Source organism: Leopardus geoffroyi, chromosome C2 (assembly GCF_018350155.1).
Source record: "Leopardus geoffroyi isolate Oge1 chromosome C2, O.geoffroyi_Oge1_pat1.0, whole genome shotgun sequence".
In the NCBI taxonomy this organism is placed as follows: domain Eukaryota; kingdom Metazoa; phylum Chordata; class Mammalia; order Carnivora; family Felidae; genus Leopardus; species Leopardus geoffroyi.
In genome coordinates, this window is record NC_059333.1 from 28,907,714 (window position 1) to 28,928,761 (window position 21,048).

Genomic DNA, 21,048 nt, shown 5'->3' on the forward strand with positions numbered 1-21,048 from the left:
AACCATTATTTGATTGCAGTTTCTCTAAAATTTTGACACAACCTATGACGCAGAAATAGTAATATGTATGTCACAAAGTCCCAACCTTGCTTTGCCCTGCCTGGCTTCTAAGACCATTAAGGTAATTTGTAAAAACAAAGCACCCAGACTGCTGTTTTGCAATTTCCCTGCTTCAGAACAAGTCTTAAGCAACATGTGGCTTAGTGGTTTAATCATGATAGGGAGTTAGATGTGCTCAAGAGTTACTCTTTACCCCATTCTTATTTCACCTTTGACTTTTGAATTTTCTGGGTCATTCTGGTCACTAATTAAATGTCTTGGTGGCCCCAGAATTCCAAAACATAGTAGATAATTGATAAAAAAAAATTTTGTTACCTTACCACCTGAGATATTTTGAGGAACAAGTTGTTTAACAGACTATGATAGGACTTGAGATGTTTTTAATCTGCAGAAAACAGTTTTCCTGAGTAGTAGAGGTTAGAAAATTGCTTCTCAGGGCACCTGGGTGACTCACTTGGTTAGGCGTCTGACTCTAGATTTTAGCTTAGGTCATGATCTCCCAGTTCATGAGTTCAAGCCCCACATCAGGCTCTGTGCTGACACTGTGGAGCCTGCTTGAGATTCTCTCTCTCTCTGCCCTTCCCCAGCTCATTCTCTGACTCTCAAAATAAATCAATAAACTTTTTAAAAAAGAAAGAGAAAATTGCTTCTCCCATTTGTAATTCTGAAAGAAAATATTCCTATTTTACTTACATTTTAAAATATTTCTGATAGTGTTAATGATGGTAAAGTGCCTAGAGATCATAAATTGAGTTTTTATCAAATTACTTGAGTGTAACACTTTTTAAAACTGCATATAGTCTAGCTCATGTATGTCACCATGAATGTGAGTGTTCTCTAGTCTTTAGTTATCACTGTAGAAGTATAATTTGAAATCTCATACTTCAAGGTCCACAAACGTTTCTTGACATAAAACAGTATTTAAATGTTAAGTCATATGATAAGTATGCTCTTTATTGGTATTCGCTTTTACTCTCACTAAAACTCTATTACTGTAGTAAGTGAAAATATTATCATTCTCATATTGTTGATTGAACTCCACAACTGAATTAAACTTCTATTCACAGGTAAAGAAAGTGAGGCAAATATTTCTGTTAAGGAATATATTGTTATGACTTTCAATTCCTGAAAAGATGAAATGAAAATACACTTAGGTCACTGCCTTCACCTAAGCCATACTTCTAGGGAATTACCCAACCTCAGAGTCCTCATTGTTATTTTGAAAATGCCAGTCTGATAACTCCTAAAGATAGAATTGTGCTCTTAATATCTCATGGAAGAAGCATATTAATCATAACCTTAAGTGTATTTCTTTAATTCTATTATAGGACATAAATAATTTTAAGCTAATCAAGAGGTATGATATACTGTCAAACAGCACACAACGTTTAATTTAATATTTGTTAAATGATTAGTGAAATTTGAATACTTAGAACTGGGCCTCAGGGGGGAGGGGCTCAGAGATATGAGGGAAGACTGAGAAATAGAGTTAGCTGATTTTTACCTAGAGAAGCTGCTAATTAAGAATATGGCACCATTGATTTTCAATCCCGGAGTTTTACAAATGGAAAGCTAGGTTGATTTTAACAAGACTGTTTCACTAGAACTGGAATTTTAGACATTCCACAAGGCTCCCTTTGGTAAATCCCTCATCAACAAGAAAGCTTGAACTTCTTGCTTTTACTTTCTGGGTATCTTGGTTTTGACACTATAGTAAAAATATTACACCATTTATTTTGATGAGAAAAGTCTTTCTAAGCCATGTTAGACCTATTCCAGGTCTATTAAATTGAGACACTGGATGCTTCATGTGAATGTACCATTGATCCATTGGACCATCCCTGGAATAGCAGTTATCAGGATATAGCATTATCGTTTGTAGCAGAAAGACATCTGGTTAATTCAGGGTTCTGTTTAACTGATTTTCACATTAATCAGGGCTTTACAACATAGTGATGTGTTTAAAAAGTAACAATATGCATAATCAATTAATTCTGAAGTCCTATTCCTATTTATATTAATTTCATCCATGCTCTACTTTTGAGTATATGCATATACACTTCAAGTAGGATTAGTATTTCATAAAGTCTAGTTTATTTCATCTTATAACAAAGTTTACTTAGAAGTATAAAACTATCATGAATATTCCTTATCATATAGTTTTGTGGGAGATAAATAAATGAGATAATATTCTCTACCATATAGTTTTATGCCTAAAGGCATGTGGAAGTGTGAGATTTAGGAATCTACCTCAGACTATAGAAAATACAGAACATTAAAGAGTTACCAAAGAATTACCATTAAAAAAAAACAAAAACCTTTACCCATGTAGTTGTGAGGTCATATCCTGACCAAAAAGGAGGAAGTGGCAGGTCACTGGGCTCAAACTTATCTGCTGTACATCATAGACGCACACTGCTGACAGCCTTCAGTTGTTTCTGTAACAACAGGAAGTGCACTCACTTGGAGTAGTCTGAATTGAAAATGCTGAAGAGAAAACCATCCAATGCTTCAGAGAAGGAGAAACATCAAAAACCAAAGGTAAGGTAGCTATACACAGTTAAATAAAATCAAACCATTTAATAGAATACACTAGAATACACACACACACACACACACACACACACACACACACAAACACATACACACACATTGTTCTTAGCTGTCAGTTATAAATTAATTCAACCCTAGGGTCAAATGCCTCGTGGAAGGTGTGAAAAACAATGAGTTGAAAACTTAGCGGTTAAATAATACATGACAATTATTGTTTCTGTAATTTTACCTTATAGTGTATATTTGATCACTTACATTTGTAACTGAAATTGGAGCTCAGATCCAAGTTTGTGGAAATCAATTGGTGGTCTCTGCTTGAAAGGTGGATATTAGGAAATATTCTTGAACATTTTTCATGACTATAAATTTGTCAATGTCTATTTAACTGAATGCAATTTATCCCTTATGGGTTCAGCTCTCATATTACTTTTAATTATGAGAAGATTGTAAGTAGAGAGGATTTGGCTGAGCATTTGATTTTTTTCATTTTTTTTTGTATTAAAATATGATAGCTTGTTGAAAAGATTATGTTTCCCACTCTTGCTTGAACTAACATTATACTAGAGAGTGGATTGGGTTATATTTTAGGAAGCACCAAAACTCCATATATTGATAGATTTGCCTAATTGTTTCTATTTGGAACATTATGCTATCCTTTGTCTTGACAATAATTGCCACTTACAAAAAAGTACAGCATGAGATAACAAAGTTTAGATTCTATTGTAGAACTCTAAATTAGTTTCATTAATCATGTGAAACAAACCATGAAGTACTGGTGTCAAAGGTTTTCTCCAATACGTTTACATTTCTTGAGTTCCTTAGATAAATAACATTTTTAATCTATCTGTGAATGAGCTATAACTGAGTTCAGATGTCTTTTTAAAGGACTGACTTATTATCTATTATTGGTCTGTATTTGCTTGGCACTTGTTCTGAGAGAAAGGAGTTGGGAATTGATTGCGAAATTCTGGATTGATGAGGCATCGAACAGTGGTCAATATTTTATAAGTCTTTGCAAGTTACTATACAACCTGTCTGAAGGAAACTAATAAATAAATGATTTCCAATCTTTAAAAAATAAGTCAGGGATCTTCAGTTAAAAATACAGCTGGATAATATATCATGATGTCTATCTTTTCTCCTAATATAATAAAAATTCAAAGGCATGTTTCCCAAAGAGTGAAAAAAAATTCTAAAAGCATCACTTACTTTTATATTTAAGATTGATCGTATATAGAATTTACTCAATTAAATGCAACTAATATTGAGTTGACAATAGTAGGTTCTAAGGGGATCATAAAAGTTAATATGATTTGGTACTTTTCCTTTAGGTATTTAAAATCTGAAGTTAAAGTATCTCACAAGGACTGCAATACGTAGTGAGTTACTATCATAATTATGTTAGTGAACTATTTTCAAAATAATAGTTTAGTCTATCATCATCATTTCCCTTAATTGAAGAAACTATTGAAATATAAGTGGGTATTGTTCATCCTACTGACTTTACTCATTTACAAAAATATATCTGATACTCTGTCTATATATATATATAGGAATAAAACATATCACAGAGAGTAGTCACATTGGAAACATATTAACTTATGTTGTGAATGAAGTCCCATTATCTTTAGATGAGTGGTTTCATTCTATACAAATCTAGAGATATGTGAGTGTATATGTACAAGTGTGTTTTTCATACATTTTGGGTCAACAAAAGCCTTTCTTTTTATATTGAGGTAATATTTTTCCAATTATTGTAATGATGTCTTAGAAACAACTCCTCTTTAATTCACATTTATTTGTTTTACTGGATAATTTTTGTGTATTTTATGGAAAACCAACAGAATCCCTAAGAGGTGGTAGAAATGGATGTCATGATGATCTCTACAAACAAATGGCTAATAGAATGAAGAGTGCAAATTCCTTCATCTACTGGAAGGGACCAGAGGATCTGTGTCTAGAAAAATAGAACAGAACCATCAAGAAATCTGTCTGAAATATGGGGAGTAACAGTCCAAGCTAATTAAGTACATACCAAACAATAGCTTGCCTCTCCTGACCCCTAAAGGTATACTCCTTGTACGATAGTCTTTCAGAATGTCTGAGAGAGATTTGCTTGCTTTGTATTGTGAATGTTGAAATAAAGAGCGATAGCATTGAAAATGAGGGAACTATTATTGCAGTATCTAGTTCATGTTAACTCCTGTGGATTATAGTTCAGGTGACCTAGTACACAATTCAAATGGTGAATGCATATTATAACTAAGTTTCCCTCAATAAAAAATTAGGAAACCTGTTTATTTGAAAAGGATATCAATGGAGAAGGACTTTGTTATTAGTATTTTTAAATAGATCTTACAATTGTGAGAAAGTTCCAAGTATTCACGGATATAAAAATGTAGTGATAGATTTTATAAATCTATATATATAATAATGTATTATTTTCTTAAATTCAGAAGACTTACCAATAGACATGTCCATGACTCAAAAAAAAAAAAAATGAAAGCACACATTAAAATTCAGTTTTACCATCTTTAATTTTATCATTAATGTGTCATCATTTTCAGCTTTTATTCCTGTATCTCCATTTTTGGTATGAGATCTTTCCTTCAGTTAGCTCATAAGTAGGACCAATAGTATTCATAGTGGTTATAAGAGATTCATAGTGGAGGCTAAGAGAGTGAGACCAGAGATACTCCAAGAAGGAAACTGGAAAAGCTTTGGAGAGTTATTACCAAAGAAACCCATTATGTATACTGGAATGTTAATATAATTCCAACGTTTAATTTGTGTTTCAGAACTCTATATGGTATATATAGGCAAATTTCAAATTAACACGGAAATTTGATGAATAGTGCTTAAGTGTTATATATTTAGATTAATCTTTCAAAAATAGCCTTGCTTAACATACATGCAAAGTACTGTACTTTCTTTTTTGAAGTCTGTTTTTGCCTTCTCATCACTACTGCCCACTGCTGCTAGTGATTTTTTAAAACTTTGAGCATATCTAGGATTCGGAGTAGATAAGATACGATCTCATTACACTCTATAAATGCTTCATTTTTAGAACATAATTTTCTGTGATTGTTTCTCTCTCTGAAATGTTGTATTTTAGTTTTCCATATTTATTGTGAGTATATTATATACTAGTTGCTGTGGCTCTCAGGTTTTGTACATTAATTTATTTAATATTTCTAGCAAGTCTGTGAGAGAATCACTCTTATTTAGCTGCACGGATAAGAAGGCATAGAGACGGTTAATTAACTTGAGCAGGGACACATACTCAGATGAAAAAGAAAAGTGTGTGATATGTCAATTTCCAGTACTCCTGTTCTTATTATCCTGCCATTATGAGCATAGGGACTGTAGATATTTCTTCTATTTCTGTCTTAATTACCAGCTAAATTTTATGAAAACCAGGGAGAACATATGCTTAAGAGCCTCTGCAAGTTGGAAAGGAAGTTGGAGATACCCGTTCCTGTCTGTGATTAGGTATAAGACTTCCACCAATAAAATCCCTCCAGGTGTCCACTCAACTGTCAGTGCTTAAAACTGTAAAACCACAATAACTTTTTAAATATTCACATGTTCAAATTGTCAAAAAAAAAAATAACGGCCTAAAACTGAGATAAGTGTAACCACGTATCTCCCTCCTGCACCTAGCATAGCACCTTTGATGTCGTAGGCCCTAATAAATATTTGTAAAGTGAATGGAGTCTCTTGAGTCTACTCTATGTATCCTGGTTCAGGAATAAATACTCTTTAGTGCAGTGTACTTTCATTATTCTTGGCACTAAGTCTGCTAGCGTGCACATAAGAAAGTTTATGTGTATGTGTGTAAATGCAAACTGTAACTTATTTTTAAGTTTTATTTTAAGGACTCCAATATAGCAAATGCTGTGCCAGACTCTCTAGAGAGGCCCACCATTACATAACCATAGACCTTTGTTCCAGGTCAGGGAATATGGTAGAAACTTCAAAATCAGGAAAGGAATAGACAAATGAAACTTTGCAACTATAATTAGAATAACTTGGCCTTTATTCATCTGGGATTAATGATCTGTTAATAAATTTTAACACAGGATTTTTTAAGTAAAGAAGATTCAAATACCACAGGTATTTTAAAGGGAAACACTGGAATAATGGCAGTTCTGGAAATAGCCTTTTTTTTTTTTTTACCATATTTTTAAATCTAAAGTACATACTAAATGAGACACCATTAGTGTCACAGAAGCTAATTTTCACTAGCAATGACTGAAGTGGCATTCTTTCCCATTTGCATCTGATCCTAGCAATGATGAGAGGTGATGAGTTGATTATGAGCTGTTTTCACTGCACTGCCCGCTGTGCGAATTTATGCTCCTAGACAAGGATGACACGTAGTTGTGGCATTAAAGAGCTTTCTTCACTGCTTTTCCTATCAAGACTGCTAAAATACATTTTAACTCTTATCTAACCAGGTATAAGAAAAGGGAAGAAATGTTTACATGTACAGGTGCTTACTTGAGGCCAGGCACTTACACAAGGGGCTTATGGCATTCTTCTCCCAATTTACAGGAAAGAAAACAGTTCTGCAGATATGAAATATTTCACTCAAGGTAACATTGCTAGTAAAAAAAAAAAATTCAAGATTATATGGGACAGTTTCTTCTTCTAAACCTGTGGATTTCCCCCCATTACTTCTTTTTGCTTCTTCATCTGGTGTATAATTTTGGACTTTAATTTAGATGAATTCAGTTGAATGTTTGGATTTTCAAACAATGTGATCCCAAATAAGATATGTGATATACAATGTAGATAATATTTTAAATTCACTTTTCCCATTTAAAAAATGATGGGTGTAAATATATATATGTATATATGTATACATATATATATATATATTTTGCATTTGGTTATTATTTCTCTCCACCCCCCCCAAATCTCCCAAAAGTTGCTCTTCAATTATATATTTACTTAGTATTTATGTCCCATTTGTTTTCCAAGAAATAGTTAAAATAGATTATGATCCCAAACTAAAACAAAATAATTCAGGTGAAAATGGAGTAGAAATCCTGTTAGAGGGTTTTACAGGGCCACCAAGGCTGAGTTGAACATGGACCTAAGTGCTTGCTACTCAGTGTGTTCATACAGACTAGCAGCTTTGGCATTCTAGGAGTTTGTTAGAAGTGCTGATTCTCTGGCCTACCCCAAACCTATTACATCAGAATATATATTGTAACAAGATACCTAGGAGTCCTGTGAACACTTCAGAGTTTAGAAATGATGTTCACATCCATGGTTCTCAACCTAGGTTGCACATTTGAATCACTGAAGAACTTTAAGAAATACTAATGATTGGACTCCACCTTCAAATATTTTGATTACCTAATATAGGATGTGCCTGAGCATCACGAATTTTTAGTTACCCCATCTGGAGACATTTTTTCTACTAACCTGTTCAAAAGACATAGGTAATTTATTAATCCATTTACCCATTCGTTTATTCATTCATTCTTCAATACAACAAATATCTGTTGAGTGCTTGCTAGAGACAATATACACCATATGTGCAGAATATAGTGGTGAATAAAACAAAGATCCTTGCCCTCATACAATAAACGAGATAAATATGTTAAATATATAGTATGCTAGGTAATGATGAGTGCTGAAAATGGAAGGAAGGATACAAGGAAGGCACCAGGAAAGATTTGGTGAGGATGGGAATTTGAAAAAGGACCTGAAGGAAATGAAGGAGCTGACCACGAGTTTGACTGAGGAAGTTGTATTCCAGGCAGAAGAGAGACAGAGTCTAAAAACCTTGAGGCAGGAGCATCCCAAGTGTTTTGAGAAACAGTGGAACAGAGTGCATAAGGGGAAGAGTGTTCACAAACAGCAGGATCACAGAGGGCGTCCAGGTCATTATAAGGATTTGAGCTAGTATTGAAAGATTGTGAGAAAACGTTCTGGATAACATTTTAGTGGGGTTATTCTGTCTTTTGTGTTTAGAATACACTGAAAGATTTGGACATAGTAGGGAGAAGAGACTGGTTAGGAGGCTTTAGAGAAACTAGGCAAGAGATGGTGATGGCTCACACGAGGGGAGCAGCAGGCAGGGTAGATGTTGAGGAGATGCTGAATTTGGGATATATTTGTACCTATTGCATCCATTGGAATATGAACAGGAAACTTAACCACACCTCATGTGACCAAAAGATGATAAACAGAAGGGTTGCCACTGCCCTACACTGTTCTTGCTTCTGATTGGTGCCCACAATTCTAGGAGAAATGCCCATATTTCTCTGTCATAGCCACCAGAAATTCATCCCCAAATTGATGTGCCACTTCCCAAAATTTTCTGCCTCTTCCTTCAAAATACAATTTTCTGTTGACCTTAATTTTCATTTCTAGGGCACTTCAATCAGAAGAGATGAACTAATTTGTTCATTTCATCATGTTCAATTGAAAGAGTTAAATAATTTTGCCTTGAAAACTTTTCTCCAAAATACTAATTCATTCTAGCCTTCCCATTTTGTAGGCTTTGAATCTATAATCAAATTGTGTTGCAAGCAAGTAGCAAAAATTTGGGGGCCAACTAGGTTGGCTCTCCTTGGAGAAAAACAGTGTCCAGACAGTATACAGAAAGTTCAGTAGACAAATAGCTGAGAGAATGACAAATATGTAGCCTCTCTTTCTTTGGAAATTTGGATATTATATCCTATAGGAAGAGCAACAAGTCACTACTTTGACTACCAAAGCACTGGATTTGTTACAAATCAGTTGAATGAGACACTTCTCTTTAATCTTTTCTTGCCTTGCTTTGGAGACAAATGGCTTCATTATCCCTCAAGATTGTGTTTTGTTTTGTTTTTTCTAATGGAATTAAGTCCATACTCTACATATCTAAGTTTCCAAATTTAGCATTACCAAACTGATCCATTTCTCTTTCTTTCTAGTGTTAAGGATTTAGGTGAACTTTTAGAAACAAGACCTTCATAATTAGCTTCTTAGAGAACAAAAATGTCCTACATTAAGAATTGATTAATAAGAATAGAAGAGGTTTTTAAGCTGTCTCTAGTGGTAGACGAAGTGATTCTTCTATACATAGAGAGGGCCATTTGTCAACACAGCTGGCTATGTCTCCTTTCTTGCCTCACATGATGAGCTTAGAAGTCTGGATCTCGCCTCTAGTGGTTTGGTAGGGTGACCATAACAAAATACCACAGGCTGAGTGACTTCAAAAACAGAAATGTATCGTCTCACAACTCTGGAGGTTGGAAGTCCAAGATCGGGGTGTCTGCAGGTTTGTCTTACTCTGAGAGTCATGAGGGAAGGATCTGCTCCCCAGGCCTCTCTCACTGGCTTGCGGATGGCCACGCTTGCTTCTTTTCACTTGCTCACTCCTCTGTCCATGTATATCCCTGCTGTTTCTATGTGTCCAAATCTCATCTGCCTAAAAGGATGCCAGAGGATTGGATTGTAGCCTACCAGAACAGCCCTATTTCTACTTAATTTCCTTTTTAAAGGTCCTATCTCCAAATGCAGTCACATTCTGAGGTACGAGGGATTAGGTCTGGAATACACGTTCCATTCACAACATAGCCCATAAAGTTCTACTAATTAAAAGTGAAGATTTGATTTTCAGCTGCTTCCTTCTTTCCAATTGCCTCCTACCCCTCTTCACTTCCAGTTGACCAGTACCCTCATTCAGCCAGCCACCCTGACCTCACTACAGTGGCTCCCTTTTACCCACACTCTCCAGTCTTTTTCCTTGTTCTTTCTTTCCATCTAAACTCACATCTGCAACATCCCACTAGGCCCCTATTAAGAAACATTTGAAAACTAATGAAAGTAAAACATCTGCTCTACCCCTTTGGCCAGTGACTTTCTGGCTACCTACTAAATTCATCTGTCTAGCCAGACAGTTAAGCCCGCAACAAAGCCTCTAATTAGCCCATGGCAATGTGTCAGACCGCATTCTGGCAGAGCAGTAGGGAATGAACTAAAGTCACATAAGGGGTGCCTGGGTAGCTCAGTTGGTTAAACGTGCAACTTCGGCTCAGGTCATGATATCTCAGTTTGTGAGTTCTAGCCCTGTGTCAGGCTCTGTGCTGATAGCTCAGAGCCTGGAATCTGCTTCGGATTCTGTGTCTCCCTCTCTCTCTGCCCCTCCCCCGTTCATGCTCTGTCTTTCTCTTTCTCTCAAAAATAAGTAAACATTAAATAGTCATACAGACTTGGTTTTGAGGTTCTATTTTTATATTTCCTAACCAGGGGACATTGCACATTTTATTAAACCCCTTTTGAGTCTCGGTGTGCTTATCTGGAGAAGTGTATATTAAAGCATGTCACATCTGATTGATGTGAGGATTTAATTAATTACCATATGTAAATTTTCTAGCACATAGTACATGTTTCATTAATAACCTCGCCTTCTGTTCTGTTTTCTCAGTGCTTGTTCCAACCTCCATTGTTTCTCTTAACTATTATTAAGAGTTTATTCCACTATGCTCTCCCAACCATAGTCACCATCAAGAACAGGGATGTTTGTTATGCATATTTGCATCCCTGGAGTTTTTGTCGGGAACGAGGAGGACTAAACTCAGTCTGTCTGACTTTCAGACTCCACGTGCTTCCTATTACACTTGGGCTATGGCCAAGAACACTTATCATATAGAACATAACTGCGATGTCTCAATGTGTGTACAATGAGTGTGGAATGACTAATGGATAATATTAGTCACCTAAAGAAGGATTCTACCCCAGGACATAGTTTACAAATGGGTCATTGAGAAAGATCTGGGTAACACCCACATAAAGCAAAGTAACCATTGTTGGAATCAGAATGTAATGAAACAAAACGATAATCAAACATTGTGATTTAACATGTCTGAAAAGAAAAGCATTAGTAAAGGGGCTTGCTTTGCTGGAAGACTAGAAAGGAGTGGGACAGTAGAAATGTGCCACTGCGTCTGCAGAACAACATCCATCAGCCGAAGCAAATGTTCCATTTGGCTCAGCAGACTTGCTCACTTAGGTAAGAGATGCAATTCAGGCCATGTAGCTTCGTGCGTGCCTCTAGCCCTTTAAGCCGCCGAGTTACTGTGGCTTTTACTACACAGATGAAACAAACTGTGAGCAGTGATCTTGTGTCTCACACAGTGTTTCCTCCAGGGGAGAACATTCTTTGCTAAGTCAACAAGAATATGCATTTTTCCTGACAGTTGAATTCCTCATACGTCATCAATACTTGGTATTGCTATTTTTGCTACCTTTTTAGTTTAGCTTATGAGTCAGTCCCTCAGAGAATGTTTATTTCAGAAAGCTTGAAAAATAAAGTTTCTCTACCTGATAAAGTGAGGATCTGACATTAGACATGGAGACCTGGCCAAGGAACTGGTTTCCTAGCATGGATGAGCCTGAGTTACCGCTTTTTCTCTACATACATACAGTGAAGACAACTCAATATAAATAATGACGTTTCCTTTCTATACTTTCCCTAAATTTAATACTTTAAATTCCTGAGATAAGATTTAAAGCAGGTTTACCTTGCAGTAAATTCTATTTTATAATATATATAGTGACATGGCATTAATCTAGATATTTTTTCTAGAAGTTTTTTTCTGAATATTTCATATGGTTACAGTTGTGCAGCATTGATTTTTTTAATAAGGAAAAGTCATAAAATGAGTAATTAAATATATAAATTTTATACTGCTTATGGGTATGTATTCCTTATATTACTAGTTATTATATATAGGCATCATCTTTTCTCAGGCCATCTGTGTTTCAACTTACTTTAAGATTGTAAATATCTCACTATAATTATTTATCAATTTTAAAGCAGCCATTACCTATATAAAACAAATAATTACAGCAAATTTGTAATTTTGGAAAGAAAATTCTTTCCAAGGTAAATGTTCTACAGTTGTCAGACATGATATTGTAAGTTTAAGTTCATTTCTACCACGACTATTACATTCAATATCACTATCGACCCCTCAATACACTGAAATCTTTATATAGCCAAACCCAAATTTGCTGAAAAGAGAATGTAATTGATAATAAGGAAGTTATAGAACCCTAACATCTCTTCCAAATATCCTAGCATGAACTTACTACTGTTTTTTCCCACCCATTCTTTCCCTGTTTGGGATTACATACTGTATATTTGCCCCACATAAACATGTCTGTTCTTACTAAGGAAAAAACGTTTAAATTCCTAACCATAGTGGCAGCGGGTGCTGCCTGAGATGGGAATGTTTATAAGCTTTATGATATTAACTGCAGCACTCAACCTCAGGTGGCATAAAGCATGCAAAAAAGAACTTTCTGTCAGTTTTATTATTTCTAAAAAGGTTCCCCTTGAAGCAGAAGAGTGACCTTGCTCTGCTGAGCTGACATATGCCATTGGATTAATGGTCGAGCTCTGCTGGAGGGAAGCTCACGGAAACATTACAACTCCAGAAGCTGGGCCGGCGGTGACCATTAATCAGGGGGACCAAAATCATGCATCAAACACACTCATTTAAAAGTAGTAAAAATGACTTAAAAAAAAAACTTTTTGAGAATTAGCTTATTGTTTGTCATTACTTGTGTTCAAGGAGATCACTGCATGACTAAAATATCCCTTGAGGAGACCTTTAGAAAGGTTATTATGTATCCAGAGGCCACGTGAAAGCAGAGGACATTGAAGACGAATGAGAGTAACAGGTTTTGTTCCAGAAAATTTGACGGGGAAGTTTATAACGGATTCTGTTTTCCTGACTTAATTTGCATTCCTTTATTTAACCATTATTTCCAAACAATGAGTATTTGCTTCTTCGTGATGATTTTATTTTTTAAACTGGAGTAACTGAATTTAGTGGTATAAACATTTGATTGGTAAATATGGTAGGAAATTGTTCAGGAACCTAAAGTTTAGTCAAAATTTAACTATTAATTCTGTTAAAAAGTATCATAATAGACTTAAAAGTATATTCTTTCACCATGTGTCAGCTAATGAAGCACTTTCAAGACTTTTTTCCTCTCTCTGATTATCGAAAAGAAAAAAAAAAATAAGTCTAAGATCCAGAAAGAGAATGCTCAGTTTAAGTAAGTTACTCTTATTCTTTTTTAAGTCCCTTTGATAAAAATGAAGACATAATTTCTCTTTTATATTTTTAATAGTTTGTCTTTTAGATTAACGAAACTATGCAAAATGCATATGATATAATTTCATTAAAAAGGTAAAATAGAAGGGGCACCTGGGTGGCAGAGTCGGTTAAATGGCCCACTCTTGGTTTCAGCTCAGGTCATGGTCTCACAGTTCGTGAATTCAAGCTCCGTGTGGGGCTCTGCACTGACAATGTGGAGCCTGCTTGGGATTCTCTCTCCCTCTCTGCAAGCCCCTACTCTCTCTCTCTCTCTCAAAATAAATAAATAAACTTAAAAAAAAAAAAAGGTAGAATAGAAGAATCAGGTATTTTTTAAGAAAACCAGAATTTTGATACTTAAGATTATGGTCAATTTAGGAAGGCCTGTTATGATTAGTACTTGAAAATTATTCTTCTCCTAAATAACTGTTGCCTTCTTTCACCATCATATTCATATTCACTATTATCTTCTCTTGTTAACCAGATCCTACACAGGAAGATTATTTATACAGTTATTTATATATTTTTTGCACAGGTATTTATTTGTTTTTGGAGTTTATTTATAGGATGAAAATGGCTGATAATTATGTGCAGTTAAAATATTTAATAGTTGGTTGTAAATAGAAAAAATCTAATATTCATACAATAGAAAACAAATTATAAATTTATGGAAAGATAATACATATTTTTATAACTGGAAATGTAAATCATCTATCTTTGTTACCACCTTCTCACTTTCAAGGTACTTAGAAAACAAAATTAGTAATAAGAAATGCTCAGGAAAGTTACTGAGAGTAAGGATGGTAAATACATCAAATTTGTTATTACCTATAATTCCTATCCCTCTCCCCACTGTCTTCCCTAAAACACATAGTATCTTCTGTAACCATTGTTGACACAGTTAATCCTTATCTCTTTAACTCTAAGCCTGAACGTGGTTTCAGAACTCTTCTCACTCATCTCAACACAGCTTTTTGTGAAGCTTTAAACAAACTGTGCTGGTGCAAGATTGAAAACTTATTGCCAATTTTGGTTTTGAGAGAAAGCCCTTCCAGACAATGGAAAAATCCTAGTGAAATATTCTTGTACCGAATACACACTTATAATGACCAAAATTACTATGTTCACTAGAAACAACCCTTGAAGAGTTCAGGAAATAATTATATTAGACACATTTTTGTTATCCAGTACTCCATTCAATATATAGAGTGTGGCCCATCACCTTTTTGTTTCTTTGTCATCATTTTAGCAATCACCATCTTTGGATTTGGAGATTTAAAAAAATTTTTTTTTCAATGTTTTTTATTTTTATTTTTGGGACAGAGAGAGACAGAGCATGAACAGGGGAGGGGCAGAGAGAGAGGGAGACACAGAATCGGAAACAGGCTCCAGGCTCTGAGCCATCAGCCCAGAGCCCGACGCGGGGCTCGAACTCACGGACCGCGAGATCATGACCTGGCTGAAGTCGGACGCTTAACCGACTGCGCCACCCAGGCGCCCCTGGATTTGGAGATTTTTAAAGAGTCCCTCAGTCAGCAACCACATAATCTCTCAGGGTAAATAATTTTTGAGGCAAATTCAAATTGTGTTGATTTCAGCTAATTTAAAAATTTCTCATCATTTTAATTTGCCTTTCTTTAGACTGACTATAAATAACATAAGTATAGACATATGTGTACAAAATGCTTTTCATGTACTAAGCGGTGCCAATTAGTATTCGTTAGTGGATGAATATAAGTTTCCAGGTTGACATCTATTATACATTATTAAGTTCATTTATTTTGTGAATAAATATAATCTGCTTTAAGAAACTGCTTCTATATTTGTATACCATTCGTTTGAATATGATTCTATTTAACTCTTACCGATTGAAGTTATTTGGTTGACGACACCAAAAGAGTGTAAATTCCTCCAGGATAGATTCTTGTCTTATTCCTGCAGACAGCCTGACCCCAACTATAAAGTTTAGCCATAGAAGCCACTTAATTTATTTGTGATGAACTGCATAATATATTTATGTTGAATTACAGTCTTTAATTAAACATCAGCAAATCATCTTCTGTGACTATAACATGACCAGCTTATAATTTGCTTTTGTGTTAACCGTGAAATATATGGTTTTGAGGCATTTACCCTGAAGAGGAATGTAGGATGTTATCTGCTGTGGTTTTCCCATGCCTCACGGCAGTAGGACTTTTCTGCAGAGGTATTATATAGCACTTAAGAGCCATAGTAGAACAGGAACAACCACTGCGTGCTAAACTGAGGAGGCACTGGCATGTGATCTCATAGGGAAGATGGGACTGGGTCCTGCCCTTGAAGAATGGACTGGATCAGAGTGGGAGGAAAAAAAAAAGAGGAAGAACATTCCTTGGAAAAACAACAAAAACAACAAAAACCAGCATAAGCAACAGCTTAGAAGCAAAAGTGAATGTGTCCACAGCGACCAGCAAGAACTGTCAGAAGTTCTGCCGAATAAGACTGACTACCATTACCTGATACCATGGGGAACCATGGATGTGCATCATGCTGAGTTTGAGCTTTATTTTATCGCCTAAGGAAGAGCTACTTAAACTCTATGAGACTCAGTTTTCCTCATCTGTAAACTGGAGACATCTATACTGAGCTCAGAGGGTGATTGTGTTTATTTAATGAGATAATTGTAGATAAATCTCTCGGCATGGAGCAAATTCTCAGTAACCATCATAACAATACGGAGTAAGCTTTACACTTTGAGAGGAACCAAATGATAAGAACTGGTATTTTTGGAAAATTAGTTCAATGGTGTGGTGTTAGAGGATTGGGAAAGCAAGAGTTTGGGGACTAAGAAGCTGAATGTTAGTGGGTTGGCTCAGGAATGAGGCTATCAGCACATATTTGACCAGCAATAATGAAAATAAATGCCTAAAACAGAGATTTCAAGAAAGAATTGACCAGATGTGGAGGCTGAAAGACTGCGTGTGTGGTATATTGGCCATTATATGGCCAAAGTTCCCAAAGTGAGCAAATACAGGTTTCCAAGAGCACAGGGAGATGGCTCAGAAGGCAAAATCAAAGCAGATCCTCAGGGGCAACTGGATACAAGCAGAAAGTGCCCTTGGTTGGTACATCTGCCTTCCAGCACGAAGGCAGGCAGAGAAGCCACTGCGGCCTAGAGCAGCTATGAATGTGGGTTCCCTGGAGAAATTCTTGAAGATTTCAAGGAAGCAGTGGTATAATGAAACAATTCCAGGAGGATCAAGAGGGACCGTTTAGTGTATTTGTTAGTGGGTTTAGTAGTTGGAGAAAGAGAGGATGAAGGAATAGACAGTGTACTATACATAACAATAGTCTAGGAGTGAGCAAGCCAAGCAGAAGCTGTGCAATAGGGAAAACAAGAAGCTGAACAGTTCAGGGTAGTCTGATCATGGTCACATTTTAAAAAGTTTTTCATCTCCTTTTTATTCTACAGGATTTTGTAAGAATTGGCGATATCAGGTGACTGAACTTTTGCCACATTACGCTTTTTACCTGAAAAAAGATATTTAAGACCTATCGATGTTATTTATTTTAAAAACTCTTTTCAACTAAAATAGACTATCTTAATTTCCATTCAGTGTTTACAACTGCAGCATGACTTACAATCTGTGGATGTAATGTAAATCATAACATACAGTAATAAATCATGCAGAGGTACAATTGACAATTTTAAATATCTGAGTCTTTTTTACTCACAAAACTTGTTTTTTTACATTAAATAGGCTGATATGAATAACCATTTTACAGGTAATGGGTCATTCTGCATTGATTTTTTTTTAATTCTAGTTTCTTTCATTTGGGTAATTTTCTTTAAGGCAGTTTCAATTTGCAGAAAACATCTCTAGTGCACATCGACTTTTGAAAGTAAAGCTTCACATGGAAATTTTGACACAACTTTAAAACACTAAAGTGGAGTCAGAATCTGCATTTCCTTTAGATACTTTGCAGTTGACAGAAAAGACACTGAACCAGAAAGATCAAGTAAACTAACTTTTGTTCCAAGAGCCCAGATCTACATTAATAATATTTAGAGCATTGATATATGTTTGAACATTGGGTGGCCTTTACTCAAGGTTAAAATGTTAGTGTTGAAGGTTATGTTTCACAGCTCAGGCAGTCTTTTAGTTTGCAGCCCCCTGACACTTCACACAACCATCTTCCATTGGCACCACATGATAGTGTAATTATTTAAAACTGAAGCAATCCTAACAGGTTATTCTAAGTGAGTTAAATTTGTTTCGCACTCTTCAAAAGATCTCAGCACCTTAAGTTAGGACAATCAAATCCTCGAATGCCTTTGGATAAAGGCTGAAAAGCTTATTGAGATTTAGCATAGTATTATTGGAAAATATTCACACAAGTGCATGCTGAAACAATTCTGATCTTCAAGAGCATATTACTAACCATTGCTTTATGTGCAGTATTTAGAAGATGTGAGAACGCATTGGCAGAGTGTGTGTAATTTTTAATTTGCCAGTACATTTCAAAATACTGCGGATGTCTGAGTCAGATATGCAAATTTTTTCTTTGAAATAGACTGTGAAACTTTTCCACCAGTTCCTTACCCAAATGGCTGGAGATAAGATTTTACTTAAATACCCCGAAAGTTGATGGCTGGTTAAGAAATGAACATAAGGGTCAAGTTCTCTTGGCCTTGGCCAAAAAGTTGATTCACATTTCCAAAAAGAGACCCCCCCCCCCCACCGCCGCCAGTTGTCCTTCATGTTGATAAATTTAGGCTCGCCATTGTTCTAAGAATTCTATTTAGTTCCATTTGCTCTATCAAGCTAACTTTCCAAATTTCCACCCTGTTTAGATAGCAAGTTTCTTTGAAAAGTGGAAGACAATATCAAAACTTTAGAATGGAATGTCATAGTTGAGAGCACATCAGTGTGAAGAATTGAAAAAGAAGGAACTTATTTTTGCAAGTTCTTGTTCCCATAAGTTTCCTCACTGAGAAGGATTAGATCATTTCCAAGAACCCTGTCAGCTGTATATCATGTAATGACATTCTGTAATGGTTAGAATTGTTAAACAAAACTAGAGAAAACTTTTGACTAAAAAAAAAAAAAATGAATCCTCTTAAGTTCTTTTATATTATTCATTGCATGGGTAGGGACACACACACATGTTCAAACACACCAAATGACACTTGCTCAGTCCTTTTAGGTGGAAACCAAGTAGACTAAGTGGAAGAAAGTAATCTGCTTCATGTAACTGCAGATAGTATTCAAAAGTCAATCGAATAACGTGCATCAATATCAGAAAGTTGGTTGTTCTAAAATAAACTTGGAAAGCAAAACTTTATTTTCTCCTTAAATATGTCTATACTTCCAAACAACTATGAGCTAAGAAATATTGACGATATTTTTACAAATTGTTTCCTTAGAAAGTTATGTGACCATCAACTTTTTTTAAAAGACTATTTTGTAGAGTAATTTTAGATTTTCAGCAAAATTGACAGGGAAGTACAGTTTCCCATGAACCTCTCTGCCCCCACACGTGATTAACTCTTTGTAAATTATGTTTTAGATATTTTATAGGTGCATCTCTCTCTCTCTTTTTCTTTTAGCCTAACATTTTCCTAGGGAAAGCTTCAAGAATATGTAAAAAGAGGTTACTACAATCTACCTCATGTATCTATCACCTGGTTAGTCATTAAATAATGACCAGTCAGGGGCGCCTGGGTGGCGCAGTCGGTTAGGCGTTCGACTTCAGCCAGGTCACGATCTCGCGGTCCGTGAGTTCGAGCCCCACGTCGGGCTCTGGGCTGATGGCTCAGAGCCTGGAGCCTGTTTCCGATTCTGTGTCTCCCTCTCTCTCTGCCCCTCCCCCGTTCATGCTCTGTCTCTCTCTGTCCCAAAAATAAATAAACGTTGAAAAAAAAAATTAAAAAAAAAATAATGACCAGTCATATTTTTTCTTTATTCTCATACACTTTATTCTCATATTCTCATACATTTCATATTCTCACTAGGTTACCTTGCATTACAACTAAAAAATAACAGTATTTTCTCAATATCATCAAATAGCTAGTTATTTAAAAAATTTCCTCAGTTTTATCCTGGCTGTTTTTGTTATAGTGGTTTATTTAATCTATATCTAAACAAGATCCATGGGCTATATTTGATCATACAATTCTTAGAGGTTATTAATCTATGTGTTCCTTCTTTCTATCAATTAGTTGAAGAAACCAGGCTATTTGTCCTGTAGATTTTCTCATTGTCTAGATTTTTCTGATTCACTGCATCTTTTCGATGTCATTTAAGATGCTCCCTTGTCTCTGTATTTTATGTAATCTGGTAGTTACATACAGAAGTTTGGTGTGATTGCTTTTGTTTAGTTATTTACTAGGTTCTTCACTAGTGGGATTAGGTGCTACTATTATGAAACACATAGTCTGGTTCTTTCTTTTTGAAATTCTAGGAGCTATTGAGTATTATCGCTGGGATCCATTATTTCCTCAGGGGTTTCAGTAATTCCATAATTTCACCATTCTTAATTGATTAGCTAGAATACACACACAGAAAGATAATTTTTTTTCATAAACTATTTACTCTGAAATATATTTCATACATGAAAAGCAGATTAAACATTTAAGTATTTCCCTTTATTTGCCAGTTTTCATAATATAACTGTAATGTTTCCAAATGTGGCCACTGTTTTTTTTTTTTCTTTTGGTATCATTACGAACTCATGAACTTTGATGTATTTCAATATTCACTTATTATTCCCATTGATACGAAAATTATCCCATCTTTGGATACAATCTATCGCAGTGAGAATATCTTCAGAATGGCCCCTGTGTTGTTTTGACTTAGCCATAGTAGGTTTTGAAAGCTTATTGTTTTATGCTATGACCACTATAAGAATTTTGACTGAGAATCTTAATTGCAAATGTCATTAACATCATTACTTATTTTCATTGTCCCTCAACATATGTATTTATATATACTGATAGTATTAATAACAATATGATTACTGAAAATGGGTTAACATTTAATTTGTCATTGTTTTCTTTTCTTTGGACAGTCAAATTACTGTTCTTAAAAATCACTTAAAAGAATTCTTCTCTCTAAGCCACCAATTCAACATACAATTAGGTTCATTTGTTTCATTTTTATTTGAAATTTTTAGGGATTGTTTTTATTTTTTATTTATCTTTTTAAAGTTTACTTATTTTGTGAGAGAGAGAGAGAGAGAGAGCATGCACATGAGCAGAAGGGCAGAGAGAGAAGGAGAGAGAGAATCCTAAGCAGTTTCCACATTGTTAGCGGGGAGCCCATTCGTGACATCATGACCT

At 35.3% G+C, this 21,048-nt stretch overlaps 1 protein-coding gene across 5 annotated transcripts in view; it reads left to right on the forward strand.

Moving 5' to 3' along the window:
* Window positions 1–21,048, forward strand: part of SAMSN1 (SAM domain, SH3 domain and nuclear localization signals 1) — a 141,659-nt gene that overhangs the window by 88,906 nt on the left and 31,705 nt on the right. The window contains exon 1 of one of the 5 annotated variants that reach the window (XM_045501623.1): window positions 2,457–2,601. The exons of the other annotated variants lie outside the window; for them this stretch is intronic. Coding sequence (XP_045357579.1) covers window positions 2,545–2,601 — 57 coding nt within the window. The 5' untranslated portion in view covers window positions 2,457–2,544. Of the gene's footprint in view, window positions 1–2,456; window positions 2,602–21,048 lie in introns of those variants that run through there. 5 annotated transcript variants of the gene reach the window in all.